Source organism: Melopsittacus undulatus, chromosome 22 (assembly GCF_012275295.1).
Source record: "Melopsittacus undulatus isolate bMelUnd1 chromosome 22, bMelUnd1.mat.Z, whole genome shotgun sequence".
In the NCBI taxonomy this organism is placed as follows: Eukaryota; Metazoa; Chordata; class Aves; order Psittaciformes; family Psittaculidae; genus Melopsittacus; species Melopsittacus undulatus.
The window spans coordinates 653,847-668,556 of NC_047548.1; the positions used below are offsets into that span (position 1 = coordinate 653,847).

Below are 14,710 nucleotides of genomic sequence, written 5' to 3' on the forward strand. Positions count from 1 at the left end.
TTGGGTCATTCCCAACCTGAGGCTTCTCTAGGGATGAAGCCCTCGGTATTCCCTGCTAAAGCTCACTTGCACATTGGCCTCAACCACCATTAAACCTCGTTTTTAAGTGAAATCTCTCATTTGGGGCAGTCTGAAGAGCTTGGAAATGGCTGGAAATGGTGGGTTTGGGCTTCAAATGGGGCTTCAAATGGGGTTATTGCTTGCTAAGGAGCCTGCCTCCATTGGGGGCAGTGTTGGGGGGGGTCCTGATGCTTGGAACTGCTGGAAAAAGCAGGATTTGAGGCAAAAGAGCTTCTTAAAACTGCAGGTTTTTGGTTGGGTGCGAGATGCTGCTGCTGTGTCACCTGTCTCAATGGGGGGGGGGGGATTGGATGGCTCATTTATGGGGCTGGGGGGGGAATTTGGTGGTTTTTGGGGTGCTGGGTCAGTTTTGAGGGAGTTTGGGTTATTTTGGGGAGGATTGTGGGGTTTTAAGGGTTTATTCTTTGAGGGGGGTGTTTGGAGTGTGATGTGATCGAGTTTTGGGAGGCTTTGGGGTGTTAAAGGGTTTGGTTTGGGGGGGCTTTTGGGGTTTAAGGGGCTTGGGTTTGGGGTGCTTGGTGTGTCCTTTTGGGGGGTTAAAGGGCTGGGGGACTTGGGGTTATTGGGTTTTGTTTTGGGGCATTTGGGCTGGTTTTGGGGTGCTTTGGTTTGGTTTGGGGGGGCCTTGAGTCTTTGGGGAGGGGCTTTGGGGTGTTTCAGTGCTTGGCCTGGTTTTGGGGAGGCCTTTGAGCTTTTTGGGGGGTCCAGTTGGTTTGATTTGGGGGAGTATTGAGGCTTTTGGGGGTTAAAGGTTTGATTTTGGGGCCCTTGGGGGGCACTTGAGGCTTGCTTAAAAGGTATTAAAGGCTTTGGGGGGGGGGCTTTGGGCTGCTCCTCACCTCTCCCCTCTCCCACAGACCAAGCCCCCCTTCCATGAAGCACCCCCTGCCTCAATGCCACCACCAAACATGGGGGTCTGGTGAGGAGCCCCCCAGCCCCACCAGCATCCCCCGCAGCCTCTGCCTGCACTGCAAGGAGCAAGATGCCTTCTTCAGCCTCTTGGGTAAGAATCCATCCCGGGATCCCCTGAAAACCAGGAAAACCAACACCCCCCCCCACTAGAAACCCCAAAACTGGGAGTTTCCCCCCCAGAAATCCTCATTTTTTACAGACTAGGTTGTTTTTCTCTTGCAGAAGACACAGTGGTGAAGGAGTTCTTCTCCACGGATGTCTTTTGCAGGATCTCTGATAAGGTCAGGCCTTCAAATAAACCCTATTTTAGTGTTTCTTTAAGCAGAAAAACACCTTTTTTTTCTTTACCTGAATTTAGCCTTTTTTTACCTAAAAAACCCCTTTTTCCCCTTCTTTTCCAGTACCTTTTGGCCATGGCACTGACCTACTTCAAGCGCGCTAGGCTGCCCATCAGCGAGTACACCCGCATCAACCTCTTTGCTGCCCTGTGAGCTGCTGACATGGTCCTGGGGCTGCTAATGAGGGTGCTCACTAATGAAGCCAGGCTCTAATGGTGCCATTATGGGGTCAAACCCCAATCCTGAGCCATTATGGCACCCTGTGAGCCACCTCATCCTCTTCCCATCATTCCTGGGATTTAGAGCCATAGAATGGGTTGGAAAGGACCTTAAGAGCATCCAGTTCCAACCACCCTGCCATGGGCTGGGTTACCTTGCACTAGACCAGCGTTCCATTCAACCTGGCCTTGAACACTGCCTGGGGTGGAGCATCCATAACCTCATTGCACAACCTCATTCCAGCACCTTCACAGTAAAGAACTTGATCCTTGTATTCAGTCTAAACTTCCCCTGTTTCAGTTTTAATCCATCACCCCTTGTCCTATTGCTCCAGTCCCTGATGCAGAGCCCCTTGCAGCCCCCTTCAGACCATGGAAGCTGCTCTGAGCTCTCCAGCCTGAACCAGCCCCAATGTTCTCAGCTGGCTCCATAGGGAAGTGCATCCAGAGCATCCTCATGGCCCCTTCTGGTCACCTCCATGGCCTTATAGGGACACCAGAGCTGCACACAGTGGGATCTCATGGAAGCATAAAGGGGCAGGATCACCTCCTTGCACCTCCTGCTCCCACAGCCCAAGTTAGAGCTGGTTCCTGGGCTCAAGCTCAGGTTTAGTTTCCCATTGACCAATTCCAGCCCATCCTTCCCCCTTTAGGTACCTGGCAAACGACATGGAAGAGGATGAGGAGCACCACAAGTACCGCATCTTCCCATGGGCCTTGGGCCGCCGCTGGCGCCGGCTCTTGCCCCGCTTCCTCCGGCACCGTGACCGCCTCTGGGCCCGCATGAGCTACCGGGCGGCCGTCAGCCGGCTCTGCTGTGAGGAGGTGGGTGGTGGAGAGCCCCAAAACACCCCAAACTCACCCCAAAATCACAGGGGGGAGCCGGAGGCACCCCCCCGAGGGGAAACTGGGCCTTCAGGAGCCCCTAAACTCCAACAGAGAGAGGAAATGGGGTGGGTTTGAGCCCCAAAATGGGACAGGTTTCGTTCAGTCCCCCTCCAAAAGTGGTGTTTTGGAGCCAATCTCCCCCTGAAAGTAGTGTTTTTGACCCAATTCCCTCTAAATGGGGTGGGTTTGAGCCCCAAAATGGGACAGGTTTCATTCAGTCCCCCTCCAAAAGTGGTGTTTTGGAGCCAGTTTCCCCCAAAAGTAGCATTTTTGACCCAGTTTCCTCTAAATGTGGTGGCTTTGAGGCCCAAAATGTGGTGGCTTTGAGCCAATCTCCCATGGAAGTGGCATTTTTAACCCAATCCCCTCCAAAAGTGGTGGTTTTGAGCCCTAAAATGGGGTGGTTTTCATTCCTCCAAAGGTCCCTCTCCCCAGGTAGCACTTTTGAGCTGATCTCCTCCTCAAAGTGGCATTTCTGACCCAATCCTCTCCAAATATGGTGATTTTGCACCCCAAAACATGGTGTGTTTGAGCCAATCTCCCCCCAAAAGTGGTGGTTTTGACACCCACCCCCCCAAATGTGGCATTTTTGCCCCTTAAATACCCCTTTTTCACCCCAAAGCAGGGGTTTGGGAGGGTGGGACGGATGGGAAGCTGTGTTATAGCATAAGCCCCTAAACCGCTGGGTTTCACCCCAAAAGCTCTGCCCCCCCCCCCAGGTGATGGCAGCTGCCCCCCAGCACTGGGCCTGGCTGCGGGAGCGCCCCCTCCAGTACGGCGGGGCCCTGCGCCCCCACCACCGGGACGAGGAGGATGAGGAGGAGGAGGAGACCAACGGCTTCATCCTCGGCTGCCCCAAAGGGCATTGAATTGGGTTGAAACCAGCCAAAATTGGGGCCTCTCTGTGCACCTTTCTGTGGGTTTTAATGTTCGATTTTGGCAATTTCCCCCCCTTATTTATAACCAAGATGGATAAAATTCACCCCCAGTTGCTTGTTTTGTACTTGTTGCCTGATGATTTTCCCTCTTTTTCTTAGGGTTTTGCCTCAAAACTCTTGTATCTCCCTCCTATGTGAGGCTCAGCTCCCCCACCCCCTTTTTCACTCAAAAAGCAGGGAAAATGGGAAACAGGATATTAAACATGACATGTAATGACTGCTTTTGTGGTTTATGTGTGGGGAAAGAGGGGAAATGGATAAGAAAGGAGGGGAGGGGTTGGGGGGCCCTCAAAATGAGGGGTGGGGGAGGGGGGTTGCCCCCCTTTGCCCCCACCCAACATGTGGCTGTTCCTCTCTCCCCACAGCAGCAGCTGCCAGTGTAAGGGACCCCTCACAGGGGCAGGTAGGGACACGTATGTTACATACATGTAGTGTTACATACATGTTGTGTTACATATATGTTGTGTTACATACATGTTCTGCTCCATGACATATATACCCCAGCCTTACACACACTGGGGGCCAAACCCCTGCACATGTGTGTTCACCCTGTACATGTGTCCCAGCTCTCAACACACGTATGTTTCATACATGTTGCTCTCCACACATGTCCTGACCTCACATATGTCCCATATCCCCACATGTATGTGCCATTGATACCTTTGTGCATGTCCCATGTGTGTCCTCATGTGTCCCAACCCTGCACACGTGTGTTCCATCCTGTTACACGTGTGTCCCAGCTCTCAGCACACGTGTTCTGGCCCTCTGCACACGTGTGTTTCATACGTGTTGCTCACCACATGTGTCCCATATCCCCACATGTATGTGCCATTGATACCTTTGTGCCTGTCCCATGTGTGTCCTCATGTGTCCCAACCCTGCACACGCATGTTCCATCCCATTACATGTATGTCCCTGTTCTCTACCCCATTCCATGCACATCCCATTGTGCACATGTGCCCCATGCATGTGTGTGTATCCACACACATGTGCCACTGCCCATCCCCCTGCAGCCAAAACCCCAAGCACAGGAGACCCCAAAAGGTCCAAAACAGCCCCAAAACCCCCCCTCAACCCCATCCCCTCCCCCCCCGGGCGGGGCTGTGCTGGGCGGAGTCAAGGGGGGGGTGGGGCGGGATCACCCTGCTCTCTCCTTCCTCCTCGGGGAAGACTTGCTGGGAATAAGGGATTTTGCTTCTTTTCCCTTGATTTTACCCCAAAACGAGGCCGGGAGTGTGTCCCCACCCCCCCCTGCAGTCAGGTATGTCCCTGGGGGGGGTGGGGGTGACGGGGGGGGGGGGGGGGTTCCCCGTTCCCCCATGGTCGGGTGACAGAGCCGGAGCCGTTCCCATGCTCCACAACTTACACAACTCCGGATCGGGGCAAAACCCATGGAAAACGGGCAAATCCCAACGTTGGGGGGCCTGGTTTCCTCCATTGCAGCACTGGGAAAGGGTTGGGAGCTTTGGGGGTCCCTTGTGTCCCCTCCCAGTTGTTTTACCCCCCAAAAAGTGCTTTTTTGGGGGTGATCCATGCCAGAAAGGGGGAAAATGGGGGATTTTGGGTGGTTTTCGGTGTTTTTGCTCAGAATTGAGGCATTTTGGGGCTATTTCACCTTCCTTTTCTCCCCAGTGCCGCTGGAGGAGACGCGGCTGCCGAAGTGCTGCCATCACCGGGCCCAGGCTCTGCCCCACGGCACCTGCCAGGGCACCGGCAGCCTGGAAACGGGCTGAAAAGAGCCGATTTTGGTCCTGCTGTGCCAAAAACCGTATGTTTTGGGGGGGGTCCCCCTCTACAGTGTGTTGTCCCATGGGCACCCCATGAGTTAGGCCTCGGTTGTGCCCCCCCAAATCTGCCCTAGGGGGGGAATTAGGGACTTCCCCCGCTCCTCACCCCTCATTTTGGGTATAATTAGTGCTTTTTTGGGGCATAATGCTTAGTTTTGGGAACCCACACCCCCCCCCAGTATTGGGCTGGGTTTTGGGGTAACAGACCCCCCCCCCAGGTCCATGTTGGTGGGACCCACACTGCCAGCACCACTGGCACTCCCTGAGCCGCTCTAATGAGCATCTCATTAACTCCTATGCTTAATGAAGCTGCCTTGGGTGTCATTGAGGCCTTCAGGGGTGCAGGGAGAGCAGCGCCCGAGGCTGAGCCCTGGGGAGCGGCCCCAGCACACGCCTTGACCGGCAGGACCAGTTTCCATTCACCCTCCATCCGCTTGGGATTCCCATCATTGGGGTTTGCTTCATCCCCCCCGGGGCCGTTTTGAGGTGAAACCACAGGATTTGGGGCTCAGTGATAGGGAACAGCTGCTGTGTGCAGGGGGGGGGGAGGGATTCCCCACTTCTGGAATTCCGGGGTTGGGTTCCAGAATGGAAGTGTTGGGTGAACCCAAAGCACCCCCAGTGTTGCTCGGGGGGGGCCCCACATTTGGGGGGGGTTACGGCCCGTTTTAGAAGGGTTTCACCCCAAAATCAGATTGGCAGAGTTGGGTTTAGGTGCACCCAACAGGAGGGTTTGGGGTAAAATCCCCCTTTTTTGTCCAAGTTGCTCCTGTGGGATCCTAAAGCAAACCCCAAATTCCCCTCCAAAGACCCCCAAATTCACTTCAAATCCCCTTAAATATCCCCCAAACTCCTAAATTTCCCTTTAAATCTCTCTCCATAATCTTCAACATTCCCAAAAATCCACAAATACTCCCCAAAATTGGAAAATCCCCCAAAACACCCCAAACCCTCCACCAAATTCCCACAAAAATCCACAGGCCCCCTAAAAAATCCCCTAACTCCCCAAAACCCAAATTCCCTGCAAAATTCCTCAAATCCCCTCAAACAAAATGGCCAAATTACCCCAAAATCTCCCCAAGCTCAGCCTAAATCCCTCTGAGAATCCCTGTATCCCCTCCAAAAACCCCAAATTCCCACTAAAACCCCCAAATACCCCTCAAGAAACCCACAATTCCACCCCAAACCAACCCCAAAACCCCCCAAATTCTCCACATCTCCCCCATTTCTCCCCCAAACTCCCATTTCCCCCTCAGATCCTCCCATCAGAGGTGGTTCCAGCACTGGATTTTCCCTATTTTCCCTGTTTTCCCCCCATATCCCACATCCAGGATGGCAGAGCCACCGGTCGTGCCCGTGTACTGCACCGGTGTCTCGGCGCAGGTCCAGCGGCAACGGGCCAAGGCACTGGGACTGGGCCAGCACCAGAACGCTGTGCGCTACCTGGGGCAGGACTATGGGCACCTGCTTGAGGAATGCCGGAATTCCGGAAGCCTATTCCGTGATCCAACCTTCCCACCAGCTCCAGGCTCCCTCGGGTTCCGTGAGCTCGGCCCCGGCAGCTCCAAAACCTATGGAGTCCAATGGAAGAGGCCGACGGTGAGAGGCTCCTTAGCTTCACCCATTGGGATGTCATTCCCGATCCGTGCTTGGAAAACCCCTTCAGGTTCCCAATGTGGGGGGGATTCCGGTGATGGATCCAATGGGTTTTCCCATAGGAGCTGTGCTCGCGCCCGCAGTTCATCGTGGATGGAGCCACACGCACTGATATCTGCCAGGGAGCACTGGGTAGGGAATGCTGCCATGATGCCTTGTCCCAAATCATGGAATGGTTTGGGTTGGAAGGGACCTTAAGGTCATCCCATTCCCATCCCCTGGCATGGGCAGGGTATCAGGGATGGACACCAGACCATGGCACCCAAGGCCTGTCCAACCTTGACCACTGCAAGGGATGGAGCCTTTACCACTTGTTGGGTACCACATTCCAATGTCCTACAATCCCTACAGGGAAGAACTTCCTTATATCCAACCTAAACTTCCCACTAAGTGGGATGAGGAATCCCCTTCCAGCATCCTTATAGCCCCATTCAGACACTGGGAGGGTTGGTTTGGTCAACCTGGTGGCCATGGCTACACCATGACCGGTAACTGGTGGCCACTGCCCTTAGGGGACTGTTGGCTGCTGGCGGCCATCGCATCCCTCACGCTCAATGAGACCCTCCTGCATCGTGTGGTGCCGCATGGACAGAGCTTCCAGCAGGGATACGCTGGGATCTTCCACTTCCAGGTGAAGCTTCCAACCTCAGCAGCACTATTGGGGCTCAGATCCACCCCTTTGGGGCTCCGATCCACTCCTCTGGGGCTCTGATCCACCCCATTGGGGCTCAGATCCACCCCTTTGGGGCTCAAACCCACCCCTTTGGGGCTCTGATCCACCCCTTTGGGGCTCCGATCCACCCCACTGGGGCTCCGATCCACCCCTTTGGGGCTCTGATCCACCCCTTTGGGCTCTGATCCACCCCATTAGGGCTCTGATCCACCCCTTTGGGGCTCCGATCCACCCCTTTGGGGCTCCAATCCACCCCTTTGGGGCTCTGATCCACCCCTTTGGGGCTCAGATCCACCCCTTTGGGGCTCCGATCTACTCCTTTGGGGATCTGATCCACCCCATTGGGGCTCCCATCCACCCCTTTGGGGCTCCCATCCACCCCTTTGGGGCTCCGATCCACCCCTTTGGGGCTCAGATCCATCCCTTTGGGGCTCAGATCCATCCCTTTGGGGCTCCGATCCACCCCTTTGGGGCTCCGATCCACCCCTTTGGGGCTCAGATCCACCCCTTTGGGGCTCTGATCCACCCATTTGGGGCTCAAACCCACCAATTTGGGGTCCCCTCTACCATTTTCGGGATCCCATCCACCATTCAGAACCTCAAACGCACCATTTTGGGGCTCAAATCCACATTTAGGGCTCTTCACCCCTATTTTAGGGCTCAAATCCACATTTAGATCCCCTCACCCCTATTTTGGGGATGGAATCGACCATTTGGGGCTTACCCTCTGCAATTTCATCTCCCTCCACCACTTTGGAGCCAAATCAGGTGCTTTCCACCCCAAAACATCCACCAAGTCCACCCCCCACCTTTCCCACCACCACCACCTCCTTGCTGCACCATCCTAACCCTAACCCTAATGCGGGACCCCAAAAAGTGCTCTTTTCACCCCAAAACCCCCCTCTCCTGAGCTTCAAAACCCAAAGGGGGTTCCCTCCTCTTCCTCCCTGCAGATCTGGCAGTTCGGTGAGTGGCTGGACGTGGTGGTGGATGACTACCTGCCCACCAAGGATGGCAAGCTGCTCTTTGTACACTCAGCTGAGGGCAGCGAGTTCTGGAGCGCGCTGCTGGAGAAAGCCTATGCCAAGTGTGTCCCCTTCCTCCTTCCTCCTCCTCCTCCTCCTCATGGGGTTGAATACCCCCTGGCATGGTGTGATCCTGCAGGGTGAACGGCTGCTACGAGGCCCTCTCGGGTGGCAGCACCTCCGAGGGCTTTGAGGACTTCACTGGTGGTGTGACCGAGTGGTACGACCTCCGTAAGCCCCCCCAGGACCTCTACCAGATCATCCTCAAGGCATTGGAACGTGGCTCCCTGCTCGGCTGCTCCATCGATGTGAGGGGCTTTGTTTTGGGGCTAAAACAGCCCCTTTTGGGGCTCTGCACCGTGGCAAGGCGGTGACACCACCACTGTATTGCCCTGCAGATAACCAGTGCCTTTGATATGGAGGCGGTGACCTTCAAGAAGCTGGTGAAGGGACACGCGTACTCGGTGACGGGAGCCAAGCAGGTGAGAGGCAGCAGTGTTTTGGGGTGAAAAGGGGCAGTTTTGGGGTGAAAAGGGGCAGTTTTGGGGTGAAAAGGGGCAGTTTTGGGGTCAAGGGGCTTGACGATGCCGGTCACAGATCAACTACCGCGGTCAATCCCTGGGCCTGATCCGTATGCGCAATCCATGGGGAGAAGTGGAGTGGACAGGACCATGGAGCGATAGGTGAGGACCCGGCTGGGGCTCCTTTAGTGGGAACACCATAGATCAGCCTTGGGATGAGTTCCCTTTGCCACTGGCAGCTCTTCCGAGTGGAACGCGGTGGAGCCGGCGCTGCGGCAGCAGCTGATGGTCAGGATGGAGGATGGGGAGTTCTGGTAAGGGACAAGGGATGAAGGAAAACCCCTTTTCCGACTGTTTCACACCAGGAACAGAAGGAAAACCTTCTGCTCCCATCCTTGGTGCTTGCTCTTCCTTTAGGATGTCCTTCCGGGATTTCCTACGGGAATTCACCCGCCTGGAGATCTGTAACCTCACCCCAGATGCTCTCCAATCCCGTAAGTTCCGCAAGTGGAACACGCGGCTCTATGATGGGACGTGGCGACGCGGCAGCACGGCCGGCGGCTGTAGGAACTACCCTGGTAGGTGTTGTTGGTGAGGAGTTTCACCCCCAAACCCACCGGGTTTGGTGTTGATTTAACCTCTTTTGGCTCTTTATCCAGCCACTTTCTGGATAAACCCCCAGTTCAAGATCCAGCTGGAAGAGGTGGATGATGCTGGGGATGAGGATGGTGGGCGCGAGCCCGGCTGTAGCTTCCTCCTGGCGCTGATGCAGAAGAACCGGCGCCGCGAGCGCCGCTACGGCAAGGACATGGAGACCATCGGGTTCGCTGTCTATGAGGTACTGGGGTCAACCGAAGCCAGCTGGCGTCAACCGGCCTCAACTGGTGTCAGCTGGCATCAGTCAGTGGTAGATGATGTCAGTTGGTGTTATCTGGTGTCAACAAACATCAACCAGTGTCAGTTGGTGGCTATTGATGTCAACTGGTGTCAACCAATGTCAGTTGGTGTCTATTGATGTCAGCTGGTATCAACCAATGTTAGTTGATGTTAACTGATGTCAACCAATGTCAATCAGTGTCAGTTAGCATTAACTGGTGTCAACCAATGTCAGTTGGTGTCTACTGATGTCAGCTGGTGTTAAGCAATGTCAGTTGATGTTGACTGGTGCCAACCAATGTCAGTTGGTGTCAACTGGTGCCAACCAATGTCAATTGGCGTCTAACTGATGTCAACTGGTGCCAACCAATGTCAGTTGGTGTCAACTGACGTCAACCAATGTCAGTTGGCATCTACTGATGTCAACTGGTGTCCACCAATGTTGGTTGGTGTCAACTGATGTCAACTGGTGTCAACCAATGTCAGTTGATGTCAACTGATGTCAACTGGTGTCAGTTGGCATCTACTGATGTCAACTGGTGTCAACCAATGTCAGTTGGTGTCAACTGGTGCCAACCAATGTCAATTGGTGTCAACTGATGTCAACTGGTGTCAACCAATGTCAGTTGATGTCAACCAATGTCAGTTGATGTCAACTGATGTCAACCAGTGTCAGTTGGCATCTACTGATGTCAACTGGTGCCAGCCAATGTCAGTTGGTGTCAGCTGGTGCCAACCAATGTCAACTGGTGTCAACTGATGTCAACCAGCATCAACCGCATACCCTCAACCTCTTCTCTCCCTCCAGGTTCCCCCCGAGGTGGGTACACCAACACTCCCACCACCAAACCCCGCAGCCCCGGCGCCTGTTGCGGTGTTGGTGTTGGTGTTGTTGCCATCCGGCTGTTGCATTGGGAACCCCGTTCCCTTCCCTCTGGCAGCACGTGGGGAAGTCAGGGGTACACCTCAAGAGGGATTTCTTCCTGGCCAACGCCTCGCGGGCGCGCTCAGAGCAGTTCATCAACCTACGGGAGGTGAGCACACGCTTCAGGCTCCCACCAGGCGAGTACCTCGTGGTGCCTTCCACCTTCGAGCCCAACAGGGAGGGAGACTTCGTCCTCCGAGTCTTCTCCGAGAAGAAAGCTGGCACTGAGTGAGTGGGAATCACATCTGGAATGCTGGTGAAGCCACAACCGGCTCCGGTGGTCAAACTCTGTTATCTCCATAGGGAAATGGATGACAAGATCCAAGCGACGCTGCCGGATGAGGTGAGCAGAGCCAGTCAATGCCCTTTGCCACAGTGCTGCCTCTTTACCAAATCAGCCCTTTTTCCCCTCAGAAAGTGCTCTCCGAAAGCCAAATCGATGACAACTTCAAGACGCTCTTCAAGCAGTTGGCTGGACCGGTAAGCACGGTGACGGTGACGGTGACGCCGGTGGTTGTTGGGATGCGGTTCTATGGGGAGCATCCCATCTCCTTCCTCCCCATAGGACATGGAGATCAGTGTCACCGAGCTCCAGACCATCCTCAACCGCATCATTGCCAAACGTGAGCGGCTGGGGTGGGATTTTGGGGTTCACTGGGAAGATGAATGGGAAACCCTCTTTGATTGGGGTCAGACTCCATTCCCACCAGTAACCACCAGTTGATTTCCAGATAAGGATCTCCGCACCAAGGGCTTCAGCACCGAGTCCTGCCGCAGCATGGTCAACCTCATGGACGTATCCACCACCCGTGGCCATGGGGTTGATTTCAGGGGTGCAACACCCTCACCTCATTCCCTATGGATGCCCCATTTCCTATGGATCCCCCCTTTTCCTTAACACCTCCACCCCGCAGAAAGATGGAAGTGGGAAGCTGGGATTGGTGGAGTTCAATGTGTTATGGAACCGCATCCGCAACTACCTGGTGGGTCAGGGGGGGGAATTCCCATAGGGATGAGGCTGGGATTTGGGGGTGTCCCCCCTCTTGGTGACCCTTTGCTGTGTGTTTTTGGGGGTTCAGACCATCTTCCGCAAGTTCGACCTGGATAAATCCGGGAGCATGAGCAGCTACGAGATGCGGATGGCGCTGGAAGCAGCAGGTACATCCTGGGATTCCCAATGGGAATTCCCACCTTTTCCCCCCTCCCCTGCGGTGGTTTTAAGCTCGGCTTATGGATGATCCGATGCCCAAAGGGTATAAGCTGAACAAGAAGCTCCATGAGTTGATCATCACTCGCTATGCGGAGCCCGACCTCGCCATTGACTTCGACAACTTCGTCTGCTGCCTTGTCCGCCTGGAGACCATGTTCCGTGAGCTCCATTCCCACCCTGGAAACAAGGGGAAAGGGGGAAAACTGGGATTGAAAGGATTGGTTCCCTTTTCCCATTGGATTCCATGGGAAAACCCTGTGGGAGTTGAAGGGAAAGCAGGGAAAAGTGCAAGGAAAGCAGAGAAAAGTGCAGGAAAAACAGGGAAAAGTGCAGGAAAAGCAGGATTTAAGTTCAAAAGTTAGAACATCCCCCCCACATTTCCTCCTAAATCCCATTTTTCCAGCTTTTCCAGTTAAACCCAGCTGGGTTTTGGACTTTGTCATGGGAAAAATAAGTGGGTTTTCCAACTTTCCTTCCTGAAACCTGCTGTTATTTGCACTTTTTCCTGTTCAGTATTCTGGGGTTCCCAATTTTCCCCTTCAGCTCCTTTGGGGTTTTCCCAACTTCTCCCAGAATTTAAGTTTTCCATGGAATCAAACAGGAAAAGTGTGAGAAAACCCCCAAGGGAAAAGTGTTTTCCCAAATTTCCCCTTAAATTCTGGGGTTTTTCCCTAACATCTCCTTAAATCCTGTTTTTTTCCCCATTTTCCCCTTAAATCCTTCCCATTTTTCTGTTTCCCCCCGTAAATCTTACTGGGTTTTCCCATATTTTCCCTTAAATCCTATTTCTTCCCAGTCTCTCCCCTTAAATCCTCATTTTCCTGCTGGGTTTTCCCAACTTTTCCCCTTAAATCTTTATTCCCAATTTTTCCCCTTAAATCCTGGTTTTACCCAACGTTTCCCCTTAAATCCCACCCCATTCCTCACTTTTCCCACTGAGTTGCCTCCTGTTCCCTCCTGCAGGGTTCTTCCAAGCGATGGACGTGGACCAGGACGGTGTTGTCACCTTAGACTTGCTGCAGGTACCCGCGGGTGTTGGTACCCCACAACACAGCACCACCCCCCAACAACACCCTACAACACCCCTTAACTCCCTCCCACAGCACCTCTTAACACCCCTCAACAATAATAGCACCCCCTAATAGCACCCAACAACAACCCTCAGCAGCACCCCACTACACCCCCCAACAACACCTCACAACACCCCAATACCACCCTACAAACACCCTCCAACAGCACCCCACTACACCCCCCAACAATACCCTGCTACACCCCACAACAATACCCCACAACACCCCAATACCACCCTACAAACACCCTTCAACACCCCCAACAGCACCCTAACAACACCCCTCAACACCCTCCAACAGCACCCCACTACACCCCCCAACAATACCTCACAACACCCCAGTACCACCCACCAAACACCCTCCAACACCCCCAACAGCACCCTAACAACACCCCTCAACACCCCCCAACAACACCCCTCAACAGCACCCCACTACACCCCCCAACAATACCCCACAACACCCCAGTACCACCCTATGAACACCCTCCAACAACCCACAGCACCCCAATACCACCCTACAAACACCCTCTAACACCCCACAACACTCCAATACCACCCTCCAAACACCCTCAACACCCCAATGCCACCCTACAAACACCCCTCAACACCCCCACCAGCACCCTACCAACACCCCCACCGACACCCCTCATTAACACCCCCCACCAACACCCTTCAACACCCCCATTAACACCCTCTCTTCCTCGCAGTGGCTCCAGCTCACCATGTTCGCCTGAGCACACCCCAAGTGCCTTCCCAACGGGAACCACGCTGGATTTTCCCTCTTTTCTGGCTTTTTCCTTGTTTCCCAGCACAAGAAGGGTGTTCCCAGTGGGGGTGTGTGGTGTGTAAGACACCACAATCACCCCCAAACTGGGATACTGGGACAACCGGTCACGCTTTGCCAAGGAAACACTCCTTCCCCCACCTCTGCATGGAGGTTTTGGGGGGAATTCCCAAGGTTTTGGTGCTTCCTTAGATAACGGAAGGAGCCGGAGAGAGGGTCACAGGGTGTTGGGACCCCCCAGCACCATCGCCATTGCTTCCTGCTTCCGCCTCCAACTGGGATCTTCCGCTTCCAACAGGGATCTTCTGCTTCCAACAGGGATCTTCAGCTTCCAACAGGGATCTTCAGCTTCCAACAGGGATCTTGCTCTTCCAACAGGGATTTTCTGCTTCCCGGGTGCCAAACTAGTGTTTTTTTACGATATAAATTAAAAACAAGGGATAAAATTCCAAGGAATGTCTCTATTAAAGTGGTTTTCCCGATGCTCCTTCCCCCTCATCCAGCTCTACCGCAGGGAGAATCCCACCATTCCCGCTGTGACCCAATGGGAGCTGAGGAAGAGCCAATGGCACTTTTCCAACCAGGTGCTGGAATGTCTATTTAGGGATTAGGTTGGGGTTTTGTAGGGATATTTGGGATCCTGACAGGGATGGATCCTGTAAAGGGAGGGGATGGATTCTGTTGGGATAGGGATGGATCCTGTCAGGGATGGATCCTGTAAAGGAGAGGGGATGGAATCTGTGGGGATAGGGATGGATGCTGTCGGGATAGGGATGGATGCTGTCGGGATAGGGATGGATCATGTCGGG

The 14,710-nt window shown here is 54.1% G+C and overlaps 2 protein-coding genes across 2 annotated transcripts; both read left to right on the forward strand.

The window, feature by feature from the left end:
• The first annotated feature begins 954 nt into the window (after nucleotides 1-954).
• SPDYC (speedy/RINGO cell cycle regulator family member C) lies at nucleotides 955-3,577 on the forward strand. Its single transcript, XM_034071861.1, has 5 exons — nucleotides 955-1,084; nucleotides 1,216-1,274; nucleotides 1,395-1,480; nucleotides 2,203-2,374; nucleotides 3,157-3,577. Exons 1-5 carry the CDS (start codon nucleotides 955-957, stop codon nucleotides 3,304-3,306), a joined length of 597 nt encoding a protein of 198 aa, XP_033927752.1. The 3' UTR covers nucleotides 3,307-3,577.
• A 939-nt stretch (nucleotides 3,578-4,516) lies between these two features.
• On the forward strand, nucleotides 4,517-14,353 carry CAPN1 (calpain 1). The gene is made up of 23 exons (XM_034071798.1): nucleotides 4,517-4,636; nucleotides 5,008-5,143; nucleotides 6,494-6,761; nucleotides 6,881-6,950; nucleotides 7,331-7,449; nucleotides 8,445-8,578; nucleotides 8,656-8,824; nucleotides 8,915-8,998; nucleotides 9,114-9,199; nucleotides 9,277-9,351; nucleotides 9,455-9,615; nucleotides 9,697-9,875; nucleotides 10,722-10,733; nucleotides 10,855-11,066; nucleotides 11,142-11,181; nucleotides 11,253-11,318; nucleotides 11,404-11,461; nucleotides 11,570-11,634; nucleotides 11,753-11,821; nucleotides 11,918-11,996; nucleotides 12,091-12,207; nucleotides 13,012-13,070; nucleotides 13,825-14,353. Exons 3-23 carry the CDS (start codon nucleotides 6,495-6,497, stop codon nucleotides 13,849-13,851), a joined length of 2,148 nt encoding a protein of 715 aa, XP_033927689.1. The 5' UTR covers nucleotides 4,517-4,636; nucleotides 5,008-5,143; nucleotide 6,494; the 3' UTR covers nucleotides 13,852-14,353.
• The last annotated feature ends 357 nt before the right edge of the window (nucleotides 14,354-14,710 follow it).